Source organism: Labrus bergylta, chromosome 22 (assembly GCF_963930695.1).
Source record: "Labrus bergylta chromosome 22, fLabBer1.1, whole genome shotgun sequence".
Classification (NCBI taxonomy): domain Eukaryota; kingdom Metazoa; phylum Chordata; class Actinopteri; order Labriformes; family Labridae; genus Labrus; species Labrus bergylta.
This window is the reverse complement of record NC_089216.1, coordinates 10,745,760-10,766,660: the sequence shown is the minus strand read 5'-3', so window position 1 is coordinate 10,766,660 and position 20,901 is coordinate 10,745,760. Positions and strand designations below refer to the sequence as shown.

The following is a 20,901-nucleotide window of genomic DNA, read 5'->3' as shown; positions in this document are numbered from 1 at the left end:
CAGCCAAACTATATAACACTATATATGTCGCTTTTCTTGACCTTATACACTGCACTATATTTCACTCTAAGTTATTGCTTATGGCCCACTGGTGGATTACATTTTTCAGCTGAGGGTTGAAAAGGGTTACGGAGGTATGTAGGGTTATTGGTTGGAGTTAAATACAGTTATTCACTGTCATTTATGAAGAAGTACTGCAGTAGTGATCTGTAAACTCACATCTATCCTTTCATGTTGAAAAAAAAGTGCTATGATCAAGCAAATCAAGTCAATTCATCTTTCAACTATGTGACCTCTGAGACTACCCGCCTGGTTTAAATCTTTCAAGGTTTCAGATGATGAAATAAAGGGGCAGAAAGGCTTGCTGGCTATCTGCGTTACAAAAGAAGTCCCTTGCCAAATAAATAGTGTTGCACTCTGAAAAAGGAAGGTGATGCACGGAGAATTGTGACTGTAAACTGCATATGTATATGAAATAAAGGCTCTCCTCCTCTTGCTGGCTTTTTCTATTTTCTCCTTTTGTATTCTTGGCTTCTTATTCTACATTTTAAATCATGTCAGCCATTGTGGAAAACTTGCATTATTATTGTTGCATGATAATAACTCAATGTCCTCAAGGTTGTTTGAAAAAAAAAAACAGAGTCCATTAAACATCCGTTTACAGGATTTAGATGGGGACACAATCTGTTGTTGTAAATAAAGGGGAAATGATGCAAGAAAATGAAACAAGGAGGCAGGTTTTTTTTTTTTTTTTTTCGAAAAGAAGGCCCAACTTCCTTAAAGAAATATAAGATAAAGTCCCAAAGAAGTGACGTAGCAAAGTACAAGAACATTATAAAACTATAGCGGCTGTCAGCATTAATTTATTGATCGCAATTAATTAAGGTCTTATATTAAGTTTATATCGAGATTAATCCCACGCTGTTTTGTCCCTTTAGGTGCACCGTGGATAAGCTTTTTATTTTTAAATGCAAAATTATAGAATTTCAAATGTGATTAAAAATGTGATTGATCGCGATCAACTCTTGAAATGAAGCGATTATTCTCCATAAAAAAAAAAATCGTTTGACAGCCCTATGAAATAACATTTATGAGATTCAGGTTGAGCAATACTTGGATTAAAAGAAAGATGCTTTTTGAATTCAAGAAGCAGAAAAAAGGAGAAAAATAATAACATGAAGAATGTGTTAGACCTTAATGGCGTAGCATTGCACCAGGAAGACACTTAGATACAACTAGCAGCTGAACTAATGGAGAAGTCCCTGACAGGGCTGTCAGAAGATAGAGCTGTATGTCAAGGGAAAGGAAAAGGTTACAAAAAGGGCGCCTTTCTTGTTTGACTGTCTCCACAATCATGCCATAACACGATACCTGGACAGTTTCTACTTTAATGTGGCCCCGGATGGCCTTGTCACAGGAAGGAGCTCACAGCCAGGCCTGCACAAGTTCAACGAGGCATTACAGATCTGTGGAGGTTGTGAAATGGCATGTTACATGCTGTGGAATATTGTATAAGGGATGTATAGGTGATCGGAGGAAAAAGAAAAGAGTGGCAAATGAGCCCTGCTGTTTCACACGGTGTAATTTTAACTTTCCAGTGTTTCTTTTTTAATGGGTGTCTCGTTCGTCCTTCTAAAGCACATATCTCCAGAGAATGAAGCTTGACTACGTCACAACCACTTTGCTGAATTTCCTTAAACGGACAGTTTGAGCATTTCCTCATAGACATATAACACACTTATTAGTGATATTTAACTGCAGCAAGGCATAACTCAGATTCCGAACGTCAGGTTTGATCAAGTATTAAGTATTGTGGATACAAAAAGCTTTTTTTTTAAAACTTAATTCAGTGTAAAACAATTCATAGTCAACACATAACGGTCACTGGATAAACTACTCACAGGAGCGTTACATGTTTATGAAATTAAATGGCAACGCTTTAGAAATATCTACCGTTATGATTAGCTTTTTTAATGACATTAATGATTGTGTAACATACTGTATGACACATGATGTCTGCTGTCCCCTTTTTCAGTGTAATTGCATTGTTGAAAGAGCTGTTTGTGAGTGTACATCATATTCAGTCCCTATCTGCCACCAGGGTGAGGGTGTAGGCTTACTTTAGAAGATGTGGGCATCTTTAGGGATCGACTTGGGCACAAAGGAGGGTATGTTATGTTACTTAAGATTTAGCAATTTATAAATAGAAGACAATAATCGGCATTTTATTTCTTTATTTCGTTGTTCATATATCCTACCTGATCACACACTATTTGCTGCATCCCCTTCTGCATTTCATTAACACCAACAGTTCAGTCTGTCTGGGTTCCAATGTCTACAAATTATTCTGATTGAAAGTTCTTGAAGTCATTTGCATAAACTCTGCTTTAGTCTGACAAAGACATCTGTTATGGCTTACAGATTGTTTGCCAAATAACAGTTTGTCTGGCATGCTGTCGCATTTGAACAAAAATCTATCCAATCTGCACCATGACTGTGCATTATCACAGGAGTGCCAAGGCTCACCCAAAGCACCAATCAGCAGAGACTGCTCGTCTGAATGAAAACCAGGCTGAGAGTGTGAAATCATAACTCTGCAGCCAAATCTCAGGTATCAGACACCAGAGCTCCCCCTGCTCCTTTCCACCCTCCATTTGAGTTATAGTACCACAAATAAACACTTCACCATTAGAGGACCCAGAGAGGGAAAAAAAACTGGCAGATTCAGGAGGGGCTAGAATGAGAAATTTAGATCTCTTAAAAGGCAGGTGCATGCCACTCGGCCTGAGCAAACAGACAACAGCCATCTCTGATAAAAATGACAGTGGAGTGGAGGTGGCAGCTTCTCCGTCTATTCCCTCTCAAGCTTAGATTTCTCATTATCATTTGGACACAGCGCTGTGAACCAGTTAGCTCCAACTGAGACACTACTTTGTCTCGTTATAGTGATTGGTTCAGTCAGCAGGTGGGGCTGGTAGGCAGGAACACAGGGTCTCTAACTTGCTCATCGATCCTAGCCTTGATCAAGCCTCTGCAGGTCAGACCGTGCACCTTTGGCCCACGCTGAAATTGGCCATGTATTCCGTTCAAGTAATGGACTGTAAAAGATTGGTATTGGCTTCTTGGTAGAGGGGGCAATACCTAAACCTCTTCCCAGGACTCCCGTTGTGAGCAGCAAAAAGTAAGGTTCTTTTCAGAGTCTTTGCGGGCAGTGCATGTCATAAAATGTCCTAAAAGGGGCTGCGAGGATGAAGGTTGGGAAAGGAAACACTGTGGGGATATTTTCAATGAATTTTTAGTATGGGGAACAAGCTGAATCATTCTCAACGGCAAATTCAGTGGACTTTCAGTCGAATCAATTTTGGACCGACTTTCAGGCCCCCAGCTCATAAAAAGGGAGGCAGCACAAAAGGCTGATTTACATTCTGCAATGCAATGCAAATTCCTTGTTAGTAAGTACCTTAACGGTTTCAAATCAAAATGATGCTGACTGGGTCTTTCACACTCCGAGCCAAAAGCTTCCATGACTAGCATTTTCCTGTGCACAGATGTGTCACTGACTTATTTTTGTATTTCTTACATTTAGAAAATGTCTCTCTTTGATGCAGTATATAGAACTGTGACACACATACAGTAGGTGGTCCAGGATGCTAAGGTAGCCACAAGCAGAACCGCAGGTGGCTCTAGCAGTTTTTAACCGTCTCTATGAAGGACCCCAGACAGTCGGACAAAGCGTCTGTTCCAGGGCATCAAAACTTTGACCTTGAATGTCACATAATTGTCGCTCACACTACCTTTACCTCGCTCCTATTAAAAAAAAAGGCTCAAAAGCTTGAGAGTAAAGGACTAACCTGAGGTGGAGGGAGCCCCCCCGCACCAAGTGGACAGTCGGGTAACATGATGGTCCGCTTAGGCGTGCTGCACTGACAGGAGGGGGAAGGGTTCGACATGCTCCAGTTTCCGTTCAGGAAGATGTCAGTGATGGACTGGTCCACCGATGGAGTGAACCAATCAGAGCCACTTGAGGAGCATGGTAATTTCCTGAGAAGAAAAGAAATTAAGGAAATATGAGTGCTTGATTCCTGATAATTTCCCCTTCCTCCCAATTAACATGTTATCTCATGTCAAATTAAAGCAGAGATTTGATTAGGTATATTAAAAGAACATCTAATTCCATTGGACAGGTTTTTATTTAACAAATTATGTAAAAATTAAACGAGTCACATATTTCTTTCAAAGAAAGCTAAATAAAAGATGAACTCGAGAACAATAAGCCCTTGCCAGCCGGTGATGAAAAAACTCTTTCAAACTATATTCTCAGCAGTATTTCCAATTTAACTTTAAATTTAAAGAGGTTTGTTCCTTATTTATGAAAGTCTGACAATGATGATAGTTTGGTTTTTAAAAACTTCACAGCAATCATTTTCAATGTCCCCGGTTACATCACTCTTCAACAGCTTTTTTTAAACCTCTTGCACAAACACATTATGACTACTAGCCTCATAGTTACAGCTTGCAGATTTCCAATTAGCATGACTGCATGGGCAAAAACACAACTTTTTAACATTATTATGTCATTCTTGGAGAAGCACTCACGGTATTGGGTTTCCATTCATGCAGCGAGTCCCAAAGCCAGGCGTGTTCACCAAGTTTTCCACCACCCGAGACACCTCAGCATTATCTGGCAGATCTTTGCTGTAGATATTGGGAATATGAAACATAGGTGCAATAAGGTTAAACTAGTACACACATCACTTTAATCCAAGAGCATCAATCAATCTATGACAAAGTCAATGGAAGAAAAATACGCTGCAGTATGTTTTTCAGTTACAAACAGAAGTTATAGAGGAAGCTTGGACCATGTCTCCATTCGGTGAAGCCATGATGCAACTTTCCTCCCAACAGCTGAATCGATGTAAAACCTTAACCTGTGCGCCCCTTATGATCTAAAATATTTGATATTTGCAACCAGACTTCTTTGAGTTTCTTCGCTGAGTCAAGATCACAGATCCTCAAAAGAGATGAGTCAGTCAAGAGTCGATATGAGCTGATTTACACCAAGGAGAAGCAAAGCATGCCGAGTTTGACTTTTAACATTTATCTGTGGTTTGAAAAGCAAAGACATTTTGATACTCGAGGTCCTGAAATCACTACAGTCAGACAGATATATACTTTGAGTCGGAGAAGATATCTGCTGACATGTGAGAAGTTCTTGTATGTGCACAAGCCTGATTGACAAAAACATGAAATGTGTCATTATGTTGACTCACAGTGATACGGCACAACTGGTTAAGGCTTTTCAAGTCTTCTCATTTCTCTTCGTTCAAAATTGGATATGATTTTAACAATCCGTCTCTTGTCACTATTTTTTAAGATTTTACAAGACCCTTTATGTGTTTCATACGGGCGATGCACAGGAGTTTTGATGCTCATTACTCTTAAATGTATCTTGACATCTAAAATGGCCCGTCAAGTAATGTTGCAAGAATATCTGGGGATGGGACAAGGTGGTGTCAAGTGTGTGCTTGATAGCAATGCTCCTTGGATTATCTTAACCAAGAGTGGAAGGGAAATGATTGTCTACTTTAACTTTTCTTTGGCTGACGAGTCAAAATATAAATCCAAGCATGAACCTGTAGTAGCCTGTTGAAGATTCAGTGTACAGTACAGACTCTTCACAGCCTTTCATTATTATCAGAGTGTCCTGTACAGATACAAGCCCTGTGTCTCAGTTAAACAATCTTCCCACTCCAATTCCATTCTCATTACTAACCACACACACTCTGCCCTTTATCTTAAGGGTACCGGGGGAGTTAAAACACAGTGTTTCATAAAGACCATCATGATGGCTTCCTGCCAGCTGTAGCCACAGCCCAGCCAACCATGTGGATTAATACAGTGCTCATTGTCTCATTTAGAGGCGTCTCCATGAAGGTCACGCGGTCATTTCCTTGACCACCAGCGAGTGCAATTCAAGTGGTCCGATTGTAAAAATGGATTATGTGCAGCCATCTGTTTTGCAATTAACAATGGCTGGGTTAGCACGTTATTTAAGGTAATAAAAACTATTGGACAGTTCCAAAATGAAGACTTGTGCATATACACAGAGGCAGTGGAACTAATGAATGGCTCATTCAGACAAAATGAAACATCATAGAGGTAAGAACTGAGACGACATTAGGAGAAAGTCAAATGAAGGCCGCACTTTGACACACTAAGAATAAAACCTTTGGGGAGGAGCATCTCTGATATCGTATTTTGGGTGTAAATAACTGTCGATAATATAGTCACTAGAAAGCAGGGTTCAGAGACTCTTGAACTTTGCAATGGATCATTAATGATATAAATAGAGCTATAACTCTCTTCTGAATAAACTTTAAGATAAGATGGGAATCTACTTTTAATGACTCAAGCAGGATTTGTTAGAGAGAGTGAGAGGGAATTTTTCTTTTTTTATATAGTTGGCCAGAGGGAATGTGAGAGAAGTTTCCAGGGATTCCAGGGAAAAACTGAATGTAAAATCATTCCACTTTCGCTGAGATCATTTTAAAAAAGTATGTCAGGGAGCAGCCTCTTAAATGCCCTGAATGAATCTGGAAACCTTTTGCTTTGGGAGCCCAGATTTAATTTCAAGTTTGGATCAGTAACAATTTTTGGGTAGCCATGTTGGGAGTGGGTGTTGCAAGATAATATCTCTGTGTCTTTGTAGGTTTTGAGGTCCTTAATAGTTGTTGTTCTCTGGGTTTTATGCTGTTGCACTTCAATACGGCTGTTAGTGCTCATGGTAAATCCATGTACACCTCATGTAATAAATGTACAATACGTAACAGCAAAAAGACTGTCTTTGACTATTTCAGCACCATGGAGAGAGACACACCTTATTCCATGTGTTAGCACAGTGGACGGGGAAACAGGCTGAATGAATTTGAGTACATAAAGACAGGGAACAATATTGAGCTGTTTTGAGCTTAATTGTTTGCAAACTGTAAACAGGAAAGGAAAAAGTTTAGAAGAAAAGTAAAATTGTTCTTTCTGAGTCCTTAAAAATATTTGTCCCAAGTCCTGTAAAGCGTTTTCAATGCAGTACAAAAACACAGAGGATCATTTCAAGTTTTACACTTCAGCCCTGAAAAAAAAAACCCTCCCAGTTTGTTGAAATCTTTGTGATTTTTTTTTTTTTTGCTTGAATGAATCTCTTTTAAGGACAAGTGTCTTCCATGATAGATCGGGAGGGAATGGGCTTTTACATCTTCACCTTGAGAATGGCTGTACAGAAAAGGTCTCATGACACCACAGTTGTAAGGGTTATAGAGCATTCAGATGTTGCTAAATGCAGCTCTCTGTCTGAGTAGCAGAGGATATGATATTTTCTTTGAATGTATTTCACTGCATCAGTTCAAGTCTTCACCATAGTGTTAATCAAAAAGGCTCAACAGAGTAAGTAAGACATGATCATTGCTTGCTGTGCTTGTGTAAACACAATCAGCTTGATTCATGTTATAACACAAGACACAGTTTCTTCCTTTTTGAACAAACGCAAACACGTTCAAAACTAGATGGGATCATGTAAAGAGACAAACTTCATTTTGTCTTGTTGATGTCTCAGTTTTTATCCTGCAGCATTCACAGCACCTTAGATTTAATATTTTCTCTTCCATTAATGTTATTTTTGTCTCCATTTGCTGACAAGCTGTTTGATAGATATACGATTTAACAAACAGATCTACTTCAAGCTGTAGGAACATCTTTAAAGAGAACTATTACAAAGTGCTGCCGTGGGGAATGGAATACCTGCAGGGTGAATAAGCACTGACAGCTTTGTGTCAGAAGGACATTTTACTCGGTGAATACTGAGACCAGATGAGGTTAAGACAGAAGATGAAATATGTAGCCTGATGGTTACTACACATGCCCCATGTTTGGAGGCTATAGTCCTCCAAGCAGGCGGCCCTGGGTTCAAGTCCGACCTGTGGCTCCTTTCCTGCGTGTCACTCTCTCTCCCTGATTTCCAACTCTATCCGCTGTCCTCTCTCTACAATAAAGGCACAACATCCAAAAAATACAAATGTGTGAAAAAAAGTGACTCATCTCTTTTGTTACAACAGAGAGGAATCGATGTTGCAGCAATGTTGTTCTCACTCCTGAGAGTGGATGAATTGTAACAATAAGATCTTATAAAAGAAACAAGTGTTCAGCAAGTGTTATATACAGTAAATCTCGTTTTCTTTTTTTAAAATCTTCTACTTGATAGGGGAGATATTATTTAACAAGCCATACAGTGTGATACATGTCTGTGTGTTGTTTTGATGCTCTGTGTCCACACCCCCCCCCCCCCCCCGCCATAAGTCACGTTTGATCTCAGTGGGTGTTGAAGTCCACCAAGGCTGTGGCTTGTCACCTAGTACGTCTGCAGATTCTCAATGACAGAAAAGCGAGCTGCCGCCAAGAAGGGGACAGCGCCCAGATCGATGACCTCAGCAGCAGAGGCAAAAAAAACAAAACTAAAAAAAAAACTCTCAGCCATCAAACAACAGCAGAAGTACTGTAACGTCTTGTTCCTTGGATTTTCTGTCTTTGACTTGAAGTTCCTCACAGACTATTGTTGGCTTTTGTTGCTCATTAATTTAACTATTACAAATAAACTGCCCCTCTAAGAACAGCTTTTGAAGAGAGTGTTGCCTGAGGGAAATATATCTTATTATTGATACTTTTAAATCAGCAACAGCAGTTAGATTATATCACATCTGTAATTGTCGATTAAAATGTGTAAAGGTTAAACATCTGTGCTGTATGAGGAACTACACAGAAGTGCTTCTATACGATATCAAAATGTGGTTACCTGTAGAAGGTGGTTTGAGGCAGACCATACATCCAGGGCTGCATCTCCAGGCTCGGATACTCCGTGAATGGTGGGACAATGAGCGAGAAGATCAGTGACAGGCACACAAAAACAGCAGGCAAAACCACCTAAGAAAACAGGGGACACATTTGAAGACAGTCAGCTCATTGTAGCGGCCCTGCTTAAGACTTCAGTGCTGAGAATGTCCCAATCAAATCGTCTGTCTGAATTGTGTTAAATCAATTTAAATGACGAAAACCCAATCGGCAAACGTCTCACCGTGATATGTGACTCTGAAAATGATGGACACATTTTGTATCATTTAAAGGTCTTCCAGTCAAGAGTTCCCTTTCCCACACACTGCATTGTTACTGATAGCTAAGCAGTTATGTTGCACGCCCCATGCACAGAGACTACAGTCCTCATGGATTCTGGATCCAGTCTGTGGATTTCAAATCCCACCTTGGCCCACCATGTCATCCCCTACTCTATCCTCCTAACATGTTCCGTCTCTCTTCAGCCGCCCTATCCAACAAAGACCCATCCCTTTTTCAATCTGTAGTCTCATCTGTTGCCAGATTTTAGAATAGGCTAGCTGGAGAAGCGATTGTTTGTCCAGATCCGAAGTGGAGTTAAATTCACCCTTCCGCAAATGTCCGCATCGAAAACTCAGTCATTTCTTGTTCATTACATTTAACGTAGGAGCGCTCGTTTTCATCTGTTTCTCGTGAGTCTAAGGGTAAATAGTCACACAGAGGTTTCACTCTTTGTACTTCACCAGAATATCCTAAGGGGGGGGGGGGGGGGGGGACGGCGTTTCTTCATAATTTACTAGCAACTAACAAGTTTTAAGTTTGCAGAAATCACAGCTCCGGCATGCAGATTTGTGAAAAGTCAAATGCAAGCTCTGCCAGGCCTGTCCACAAGAGGAGAAGAACACAACTGAAATGTCTGTTTGTCATTTCATCACTTCTGTTGAACTCCAGCAAGTCCGAAAATCTAAACCAAACCATTCTACATATCTGTGAAAAGAGAGCAAGAGCAGTATTCTTGTTGTAACTGTAGAAACGGGCCGTGTTCACTGTATACAGAATGTGGTGTTTCAATAAAAGGATACAGAGTGATTCAATTGTAGCTGGTCTCCTTTAAAGGAGTAAGAGAAAATACGTTCTGTAGGCTGTATGGGTGATATTTATGCATATTAATGTGTTTAAGCATGACAGCACAAGAATCAAAGCAAGATCAATTTCATCAGCCCCTCCCTGAGCTACCCCCTCACTGTCATTACGCGCTACATAATGACTGATGCAATCAACAACAAGGCCGGGCTGCTGTAATAACACGCGCACATTAATATGCTCCACACCGACTTGTTTGGGCTCTTCTGCACGCTTTACGAGTTTGATTAAACACTTCCTACATCGCCATCATCATGTGGCCACTCAGATATAATTAGTTTCTCGCCATTCTGCTCTTTTTTTTTGTGTGTGTGTGTTTTTTTTTTTCAAACCCAGACGCCGCCAAGCTTCCCCTTATCCTCTTTAACCCCCACCAAATCCAATCCTCTTTTCGCCGTCACGTAATTCTCTTTTCATTTCATTGCTAGAGCTGACAAAAAGGTCAGCGGGAAGAATAAAAAAAAATAAAAAAAACCCCACTCCATATCTTTAATGTTTAATCACTTGTAGGTTGGGGCGCTCGGCGCGAGAGGGGGACGTTTGCGTACACTTGATTAATTGCAGAGCGTGCAATTTGCTCGGCCAATTGAAGACGCTACAATTGAAAAAGCAGAATTTACTGCATGGAGCTGCGGCTTGGAAATGTGCTCGGGAGAAAGATAAAAGAGCAACAATGAGACTGAAAAGCCTAATGGCGGAGTGCAAAAGACAGAACTCTTCCACTTTTTTCTCTTTCCATCCAAAATAATTGCAGGTGACAGCTGGTTCTTCTTCCATTGAGGGAGAATAAGCACACACAAAGTGGAGAAGTCATTACGCTCACAAAGCCGAAGCACTGCCGTGAACAATGCATGAGTTTATCCAGAGTTTGGGGGATTTAAAGAAGCCGATAGGATTATATGCAAACTAAGTGTAAACAACAGAACGCTATTAAGATGTGTTTTATTTCCTGCAAAGTCAAATGGCTCATTAGATTACGTTTGTTTCCTCAGACGACATTAAGTCAACCCGGTTTCATTTGTGAATAATAGCTTTATTTCCGCACCTTGCATTACAGCAGATAATAGCCTCACCTAGGATCATTTGGATGTTTATGTGGCCTTTTTGTTTTTCAAAGCAATTGCATCAAAGGAAACAAATACAGAGTAAATGTGGTGTTGATTCCAGCAGACAAATTCAATCCACAGCAGTGAGCAAAAATAAAACGGAAGCTAGAGATAATCAGAAAGAAAGACGACTGAAGTAATCTAAACTGTACATCCTATGCAGCTCGGAAGGAGGATCGTCTTAGTGTCTATTGAGCGCCTCCAACACAACCAATCAGCTCTTCTCCCTGATTGTGACACTGCCAAGACTCGCCTGTCCCCAACTTTCATTCCCATAAATCACTCCTTTTGTACAACATGCCATAATCTCCTTTATATTCCCCTAACCGCTTGTATTGGAGAAGATTACCTCACCGCACAATCATATCTGCTGACAATGGGAGCTGTTGACATGATGGGGGGAGAAAAAAAAAAAAAAAAAAACTCCAGCCAAATGAATGGGGGGGTGGGGGGGGGAGGGGAGGTAGGAGGTGCACCCTTGCAGACAATGAGCACCCTTGTACGTACACACTCCGCACTCATCCCACCATCCTGTCCCCCAGCTAAAGAGGGACGTCCAGGACTGACAATGACTAATGGGGATTGGTGCTGCAGCAAATTACAAGAAGAGCCCGTACACCTAACAAAGGTGAAACATTGTACTCTCTCTCTCTCTCTCTCTCTCTCTCTCTCTAACACACACACTTTTCTCTCTCTCTCTCTCTCTCTCTCTCTCTCTCTCTTTTGTTTTTGGTCTATCAAACGTGACCTCTTCAGTTCCGATTCTTTTCAGCGTCATGGCAGCTGTCATAACTGATGGCATTACCTGATATCTACACACACATACCAAAAGATGTCAACGCATGTGTCAACATAAATTTGAGTCTGAATACACTTTGAGAAATTGGCTGGGAAACATAATGCGTGCCTTCAAAACCGCTCTTTCTCCTAAATTGCTTTTGACTCGTTTAACTTGCGTGTGTTTATTGCTTTTGACTTTTTAAATCACGTTTATGAGAGACAAAATAATACAGACGTCCACTTAATGAGCTGATAGCTGCGTGTCACCTCTTCATTCCCCCCCCCCCCCCCCGCGTGGTCACTTTTTAACACGCCGCTAACAAAAGCGCATGATTTGCACGCAGCTAAATGAAGGGGAAACAAATCAGGGGTGTCACTTTGGTCGTTAGGGCGCCAATCACGCCGATCAGGTGGAACTGATGGTCCACTTACTGAAGCCAAAAACAAACCAGAAAAACACACTTTCATGTTGACTTGATGCTGTATATTCAAAAAAAAAAAAAAAAGAGACAGCATACTTCAACCCTGTTAGAGCTAAGAAACGAACAAACAGATGAATTCTTCTTTTTTACTTCTCAATGTTTTTTTTTTTCTTTCTTTTTTTTGGTTTGTCTTCGTTAATCATTTATTTGACCTCTTCATCAGATTCTATATTGATATTTTTTACATTGTTTTGCAAGGAATATTGTTTGTTATTTATTTATTTTTTTACATATGGCCCACTCCTTAACTCATATATAATCAGTAGCATGTTATGTCTGTACATCTATTAGTGTTAAACATTGCTTTAAAATCTCTATTTATGCCGTCTTTTAGCCGTCTGTTGTCCCTCGAGTGTTTGTTTTTCATCATGGTGTTCTTTGGGAGCTAACGCTAATCATTGTGTGTGAAGTTCACCGACATCCTTTCTCATTTTTCTAACCTCTTTTTCCTGATATATCCTTTCTGTGCTGACTTCTTCCCTCCATTATTGACTCCATCATAATGAATGTCCGGACGTTTCCCTCCTGATTCTAAACTAGCTCCCTCTATCATATATGTCATTAAGTGATATTGAAAGCCAACATGTATTTCTTAAATCCTACCTTGATCCTCCCATGCACCCCTCCTAGCATAAGCCTTCAATTCTTCAATATGACGGACTGAGGCCATTACCTGGGCAATGAGTCCCTTGCGGCTCCTCCGGGCGTTGTGGAAGCGCTTGATAAAGAGCGCCAGGAACTGCCTCCTGATCAGCCTCCACCCGGTGATGACCGTGGATCCCCTCCCACCGACGCTGACGTTCCTGTTGGAGTCTGGACATCAAGGCCGGGTGTTATTCATCATCGGTGCATGTGTAAAAGAGCCTGCTGAGCATGCTTTTCCAGCCCAGCTAACGGGCTGATCAAATAAACGTTAAGACCTGTCAGCTGCGCTCGCTCATTTCTCAGTGTAGCCACATTTATTTTGAATACATCGTGAATTTGGAAATGGTAATATGAAGTGACTCAGGAGGAAGAAAAAAGATGATAAACAAGGAGCTTAGAAGAGAATTGGGTTGAGAGTCTCGCACTCTCTAAGAATATGGTTAGAATCAAAGAAAACACTCCTTCTTCACAGCAGTCATTAAAAATAATAAGCGTATTTTGATTGAAAACCATTTTCATGCTGCAAAACATTGTGCTGCTTTCACAGGAGCAACACTGAAAAAGGTGAATAGACAGTTAAGATAATATTGTAAGGATTGGCATGAAATTCTAAAAAGGGAGCTCTTGTTTATGCCCTCCTTTCAAATCACCCACTGAGGTGAAACAGTGGATTGGAAGGCACACTAAATGGAGTTATTAACTGTAGAATAAAAGGTGTGTGTGTGTGTGTGTGTGTGTGTGTGTGTGTGTGTGTGGAGGGGGGGGGGGGGGGGGGGGTGATTTGCTGGAACAATAAAACTGTGAAGACAACACAGTACCTACCTTCCACTTTCCTTGTGAGCTTTTCCTTTAGTTCTGTGAGAGACAAAAAGAAACAATCAGGACAGAAAGTTCCTTTTTTTGAAATCAAACCAGTCATCAGCCTCTTGCTTTGTCGATGAAACATGTTAAGTGGAGCTGCCTTTCGTGAGAAACAGCGTTATAAATCTGGACAGACTTGCCCGTCATTCCAGAGGCTTGTCCTGTTTTCGAGTGGACGCTGGCGATGCTGTTCCGCTTGGATTCGCGGGAGCTTCTCTTGCAGTCTCTCCCCGGCACCTCCTTTGTTGCTGCGGGAATACAAATAAGATACCTTGTTGTGGCCTGACCCAATTTAGGGTTATAAATAACAATAAGAATAGCCAGACGCCCTGCAAGAGGCTGCGTTATTCCCTGTAAAAGCACAAAAGCCAGGTGTTTTATCGGGGTGAGGAATCCTGAGTTAAGATTAAAGTGGAAGGTGGAGTTGTGTTCCAAAGGCAATTCATGCATTAAAGGCGGGCGGGAGATAATTCCTATGAGGTCGACGAATGAGGGACGAGAGGTGGTTGGAATAAGCAATATCGTTCTGTTGAAGTGAAGTCCATCAAAACAGTGTAAGGAGCTGTTTCTGTTTGTTTTGTGCTGAAGAGGCAAAACTGATGACTTGACAAAACAACAGAACAAATGAGTTTGATTTACTTCAGTTAGAGGTCTTTGCTTTCTTTAGTGATCCTCATTTATTCTAATGCAATAAGGTGTAATACTTGTTATTTTCTGAAACTATACAGTATACGCCACCAGATGGTCACGGGTCAATGCCGCAGGTCAATGTAGTCTTTTAAAGCGTTTTATAAATATATAGAAACAGACTGATAATTATTTCACTTTTTTTTTTGTTATTTTAGTAATAATTTAATTGTAACTGGTTTTATTATATTCAATGTATCTTTGGAAATGTTGATGTGTATATACGCATGTAATTATTCAAAACTGTATTAAGATATAATATAATTGTTACATGTTTTCGATGTTAGATTAGTGTTGAAAAGTGTCAAAATAAAGACAAGACTGCAAACTATTCCACAGAAGGGACTCATATTGTCTTTAACAGCACAGGGCATGCTTGACCGCAGGGTGAAGGAAAGATTGAGGCATTGCAATAATGGACTGAAAAGCTTCGTCGGGAAGTGGCGTAATGTTATGATCCCTGTTAAAGAATCAAAAAGATAAAGAACTGTGATTTACCAGCGTCATGGTCGGATTGAGGGCAGTGAACGTTACTCGATTTGTCTGAGTCCACTTCAGTGTCTTCAGCCACTTTGAGAAATATCTGTGAAATAAACACATTGAGTATTAACACAGTGTCTAAGGAGAGCTTGTGTACTGTTTCTGTTATTAGCACGCTATGCACACAGTAAGACTTCAAACTATTGATACTGTAGTGGTTGGATGTTGTTGTTGAAGTTTTTCTGTTGCACTGAACAAGCTCACTTTAACTCAACAAGTGGAGACAGATTTCATTTTTACAAAGTGATCACTGTCTAGTTTCTGAGGATCAGATCAGGGCTGTGGCCTCCACAGACCCCCCCCTAACCTGCTTTCTGAGGACCTGCCAAATAACCTCTTAAGGAGAACTTCCCCATCTGACTTTATTTATTAAACCAGGCCATAAGTCAAAATCAATAAACTCTTCCTCCTTGTGATACATTTCCAAGTAACCTCCCAAGTAAGTGGGTTTTTTTGCCCTCTATGAAAAAGTATCATGTTACTGAAAGTGATTTTATATCCAACAAAAGCAAACAAAGTTGATGTACTGCTATCATAAAACACTCAACAATACGATCATGACTAACAGGCTTTTCATAACATCTCAACAGTACATTTTTAACGGATGACTAATTTCTATTAAAGAAAAAAAAAAAAAAACCTTCTATCAGCCCTTGAAGAAAAATCCCATCATGTAGTGCACGTTGGTGAAGTCGGACTTCAAAAGAAAACACGGACGGATGAAATGACCTTGTTGTGTCTGAATATTTAGGAATTCAAAAGGAATTATTTACTTTGCCTGCAGGCCACGAGTGTGTGATTCATGTCGGAGTTACAAGCAGAGCATTAACCAACAGTCGCTCAACTTTATGAGCCAAGACGAGTTTGCATGCCAAACATACTGTGGGAGTCATTTATTCAGGAGGAATAAGACTGTGAGCTGTGTGTATGATATCAATGACACGATATTACTAATACTTCTAACTGAATTCATCCTTATGAGAACATTTTTAAATAGATAGCTTGATGACTATCCTCCAACAGTAAGAGAAATGTTTAAAAAAAAAAGGTTATCATGCAACAGGGCTTCACACAAACAGCCGACCACTCCGTTAATAACAGTCGGCTACTTTTTTTCCCAGTGTTCATTCTGATAAATAAGTTTGACTCACAGGTCGCAAACGGCTTCCGCGATTATTTAAAAAGCACGAGCCATCGCTAAAATCATCACGAGAAAGATGTCTGTCTGTCTGTGACAACCTCGCCCCTCAGTGTGTGAGTGTGAGGAAGAGAGGGGGGGCGCTCAGCTGAGAGGAGATGTCAGCGTTGGATAAATATGAGCAGAATTATTGAGAAGAAGAAGAAGAGTATCATTTTACTGCACATAGATGGATATTATAGGAACCAAATTAGGGGCTGCTTCAGAAAACACTGGAGAACACTGGTGGCAGCGACGTGACGCCTGCACTGTACATGAACGTTGTCCTGTTTTTCCTGCAATACAAACACTGAAGTCATCGCCTTCGTGTGGTGAAATCTCACATATGTGGCATGTGGCTGTTATGTTACGTTTGTGACTGAAGTTTTAAACTCTGAGAGTCTTTATTTCATCCAGAACTCTCTCGTGACTTTTGTGCTTTACATGAAACTACTGAGTTTTAAAAATGACCAGGTGAAAAACAACAGATGGAATCATGCAACAGCGTGAGCTTCATGCAGGATGTATTGATTTTTGTTGTTAACAATTTGATAATAATTTAATCGTTTTTGTGTTTTCCTTTTACCTATTCAAATACGTCATCACAAAGTGTTGCATTAATATTCACCAGAATGCAGGAATTAAGTGTTGGTTGTTCAACAACAACAACAACGAAAGACTCTTTGACATAAAGATGATGAAAGAGTTTGAAATACAAGAGTCGAACATCCAGTAGAGATTATTTATAAATTGTATTGTTGTTGCTACAAGCTGCTCTGATTTTCAACATGACCACTCGTTGTTTTTTACTGATTTGCTTTTCATCTCAAATTCATCACTAAGAAAACTTTTGTTTTGTTTTGTTTCGTTGATTTGGATAAAGCTGCTTTAAGTTTCAGTATGAGTTGTGCTCAACGTCAGAGAATGAGTTTAACATCACAAATAAAAAGGAAAATTTCCTACACTTGTCACTGAGGCTGAATATTAGAAGGAAAAGCTAATCATCATACTTTTTTTTTTAAAGTAATTGGATGAAATAGTGCTCTTGTAAAAGTGTTGCTGTTTTCCAAATCTGCCGAACGATCTGCCAAATGAGTTTTCATGAGTTGTGAGAAGGATTAGAAAACTGCAAACCAAGTTTTGAATGTTTACTTGGTGCCTTTGAGAAGCAGAAAAAGGAAGAAAGTAGTCAAAGGAAGAGAAGAAAATGAAGAAACAGTAGAATCAAAACAGAAAGGAAAAGAAAGAGGAGAAAAACAAGGGTATGGATGTGTGTCTTTGTACTTTGATGATCCTCTGTGTATGCAGGCCGTCTCTCTATATGAGTGCATGCTTGTAGCTCTGGCTAGCTTGTCAATCCCACGCTTGGGCGTACCTCCTCCAGTGTGGTGTCAGAGATGCCGTAGCTGGTCAGGCCCAGGTCAGCCATGGCTAGGTCGAGCTCTTGGAAGAGCAGAGCAAAGGTCCCGTCTCTGGCTCCACCATAAGGCAGGATGTAGGTGATCTCCTGACCGATGCTCTCCAAAAAGACGGCCTCGGGGACAAGGCGCCGCACGAGTTGACCTACAGCTGTCAAGCCTGCCAAGCAGAGAGAAGCAAAACATTACTTACAAAACAAACACAGAAATGTCTGACCTTTAAAACATCACACTATTGTTCCTTTAAGTCCAACATTTTAGTAAAGTTGTTCTTTCACGATGAAAGAGCTGACAGCAAATTCTACAGCAACCAACGCCGATAACTGGAATGAATACAGTTTCTATATAACAGCAACTGCTTCAAGGTTTCTCTAAAAGTGATGCCATAATAATCAATACTTATTTTTCAATACAGCGTGCTTCACAATAATACAACCTCTGTTCATTTTTTCCATCAGGTTTGAAAAGCAGAGGAGCTTTTCAAAAACAGATCTACAATCAGCTCAAGAGAGAGGGAGCAGCAGGGGTCCAGAGAGATACACAAGCAGACAAATGTTGTTTTCTGATGCTGTCACAGATTTAATGCTTAAAGGAAGTGATAAAGGAACATGCAAGGTGTTGGATTTGGTTTGTTTTTTAAAGGGAATGGACAATGGTGGTTTTTTTCTACATACTTATCAAATGGAAGTCTATTGTGACATCCCTAATCCAAACCTGACGTTGATGAAACTGGACTACATTCTTGTGGCGTTTACCATTAAAACCAGCTGTTCGGAGAATTGACATCACAACATTCCCAATAAAGTGTGACCTTTAAGCACACTGAAACTGATCAGTGGACATAACTCTCCAGCCTCATCCATTCCCAAGTCTTTGTGAGAATCAATCAGGACAGTGTTGCAGAACACACCGCATCCATTATTGATCCAGAACCTCTCATACATAATTACTGCAGCTTAACAACCAGCGGCCTGCTGCTTTATGAAGAAGCAAAGGGATCGGCTTCACACCTCACACTGAATTATTTGTGAAAGTGTGTGCGTGCGTGGTAATAAAGAGGAATGTGCTGTCGCCAGCAGAAATGTGATTATTTTTTACGATATTATGGTGTCTTGTATTTAACACTGATGTGTGTATTCATCTTGAAGGAATGCAGAACGATCTGTAGCCTCGTGTAGCCTTTTCCTCAGATCAGGTCTTCTGTCTATAGGATCGATGACGTCTATAGAATGATCAAATCTAAAGCTGCATTATGTGTCGGTTTGGCACTTTCTGGTCTGTTTCTGCTTTTGTTCAAGTAGGCAGTTGATATCCTGTTTGAGTTCTAATCAATAAGAGGTGAGAGGAGTTTTAAGACAAGTGTGTATTAGAGAGTTGCCGAAAATGTGGACTAAACATTGCACATGCGTTGATCAGACAGTGAGTTTTGTTCGACATCTAACGCCTGGTATAAAGGCTCCAGATATGATAAGATACTTTTTTTGATAGGTCAATATTGGTTGTTTTTTTGATCAGCTAGTAACCGTACTCGTCTTTCTGCCGACGTTTGTCGAGCAGGTTTTTGGCAGATCACATCACGATGAGATCCCAATCGTACCAATCGTTTCACTTTTACGCTCAGGCTCACTTTACCAAAGGTTTGATGCTCGTAAAAGTATCACAAGGCTCCCTTTAGGAGGAATTTGTGCAAAACGCTGACTGTATGAGCTCATGGATCCCTCTATGCATGGATTATGCTTTTTCGAGAAGTGTAATGGAAGTTGTTTTCCTGTTTTGGAGCTGGTCCCAGATTCTTGTGTTATAATGAGAAAGGCTCTCATGGTGCTACATTGAGGTACCGTACTTTTTCCAATGGTGACTTACAAATTGTACTTTTTAGATTTGTAGATTTTCGAACAAACTTTTTTTTTGCATTCAGCAGAGGTTGAAAAAGATTGAGTAAGGTGTTCATCCTCAGACAGGACTGGTAGGAAGAGAGAAAGGGTTACCTGAGGGATCGGAGTTGTCCCAACTCTGGCTGCCGATCCCGTCATCCGGGCTGCTTCCCCTTGAAGTAAAGACTTTCTCCTGTTAATCAGAATGGGATTAGAAAGGCTTTTAATATGCCTCATCACTTAGAACAACTCCCGTCTAACATTAATGGAATAATGGATGCCGTCCACACATTTTTATTAAATTGAATGCATGAGTCATCAGGTAATGGGGTCGACCTTATAATGTAACATGAAGTCACAATCTCTTCAGTCTAAAAGTAAGCACACAAATGAAGATTATATTCTAATTTCACGAAGGGCTGAATAAACCCTCGCCGCATTCTCATTTATGAAGCAAAGTTTAATCACTTTGAATGAGATGAGGATGATCAAACTTTGTCTAGCTCTGTTTCAGAGTTATATTGCCTGTGTAATTGCAAAATCTTCCACTGAATTACAAAGTCGTCATCTTGGAGAGGTACCCGTTCTGCCGAGCCCACAAAGGTGTTTGGATGTTTATATATTTATTTCCAACAAATGACTCTGCTCACCTCAAAGAGCTCGCAGACTAATGATAATTGCTCCGGCCCTGCTGGCATCAGTGCATCTTGTTCATTTGCTCCTATTGATTAAAACTAAGTGTGCGAGGAACCGTTGGCGAGCAAATGCGAGAATCACCCCTCTCCCTGGTGACAATTAGTATCATCCAGCACGTAGGCGTTTGCCAATTCTCATGCTGGGAGAGACTAAACACAGATCATTATAGGGGGAGGGTGGCAATAGAGAAAGGGAGCGTTTAGGAGAGTCAGAGGAGGGCCTGCTCAATAATAGACTGCAGGGAGGTTGTGTCAAAGGGGCTCGCAGCTGAATTTCATTTCTTGATCCAAGCAGACAAAGAGAATGTTCCCCTTTCAATGTTAGGGTGTTCAAGATTCCAGTGGACCTTTAACATGAATGTTTAGCTTATATTGTGTATCGTTCCAGGCCATGTGATTTTTCCATTCAATTTAATTTAATTGGAGCATCTTCTGGTTTGCGTTTCCAGCGCCCTGTAATTAAACTTTCTCTGACTTTTGAAATTATCGTTCAAGATTATGACATCACACAGCCAATTTTGGCATCGTAATATCCATAAGCACTGATCAAATAACCTTAAAGAAACCAAAACAATATTTTTTTGATAGCTTACTTTGATAGATTTTTTTTAAACTTTTT

The 20,901-nt window shown here is 40.3% G+C and overlaps 1 protein-coding gene across 1 annotated transcript in view; it reads right to left on the bottom strand.

Moving 5' to 3' along the window:
- Positions 1-20,901, bottom strand: part of LOC109993387 (phospholipid-transporting ATPase ABCA1) — a 149,627-nt gene that overhangs the window by 65,608 nt on the left and 63,118 nt on the right. The window contains exons 24-32 of the mRNA XM_065950220.1: positions 19,702-19,780; positions 17,671-17,873; positions 15,077-15,161; positions 14,032-14,139; positions 13,853-13,885; positions 13,059-13,198; positions 8,840-8,967; positions 4,597-4,695; positions 3,852-4,041 (exon numbers count right to left, since the gene is read on the bottom strand). Coding sequence (XP_065806292.1) covers positions 3,852-4,041; positions 4,597-4,695; positions 8,840-8,967; positions 13,059-13,198; positions 13,853-13,885; positions 14,032-14,139; positions 15,077-15,161; positions 17,671-17,873; positions 19,702-19,780 — 1,065 coding nt within the window. The remainder of the gene's footprint in view (positions 1-3,851; positions 4,042-4,596; positions 4,696-8,839; positions 8,968-13,058; positions 13,199-13,852; positions 13,886-14,031; positions 14,140-15,076; positions 15,162-17,670; positions 17,874-19,701; positions 19,781-20,901) is intronic.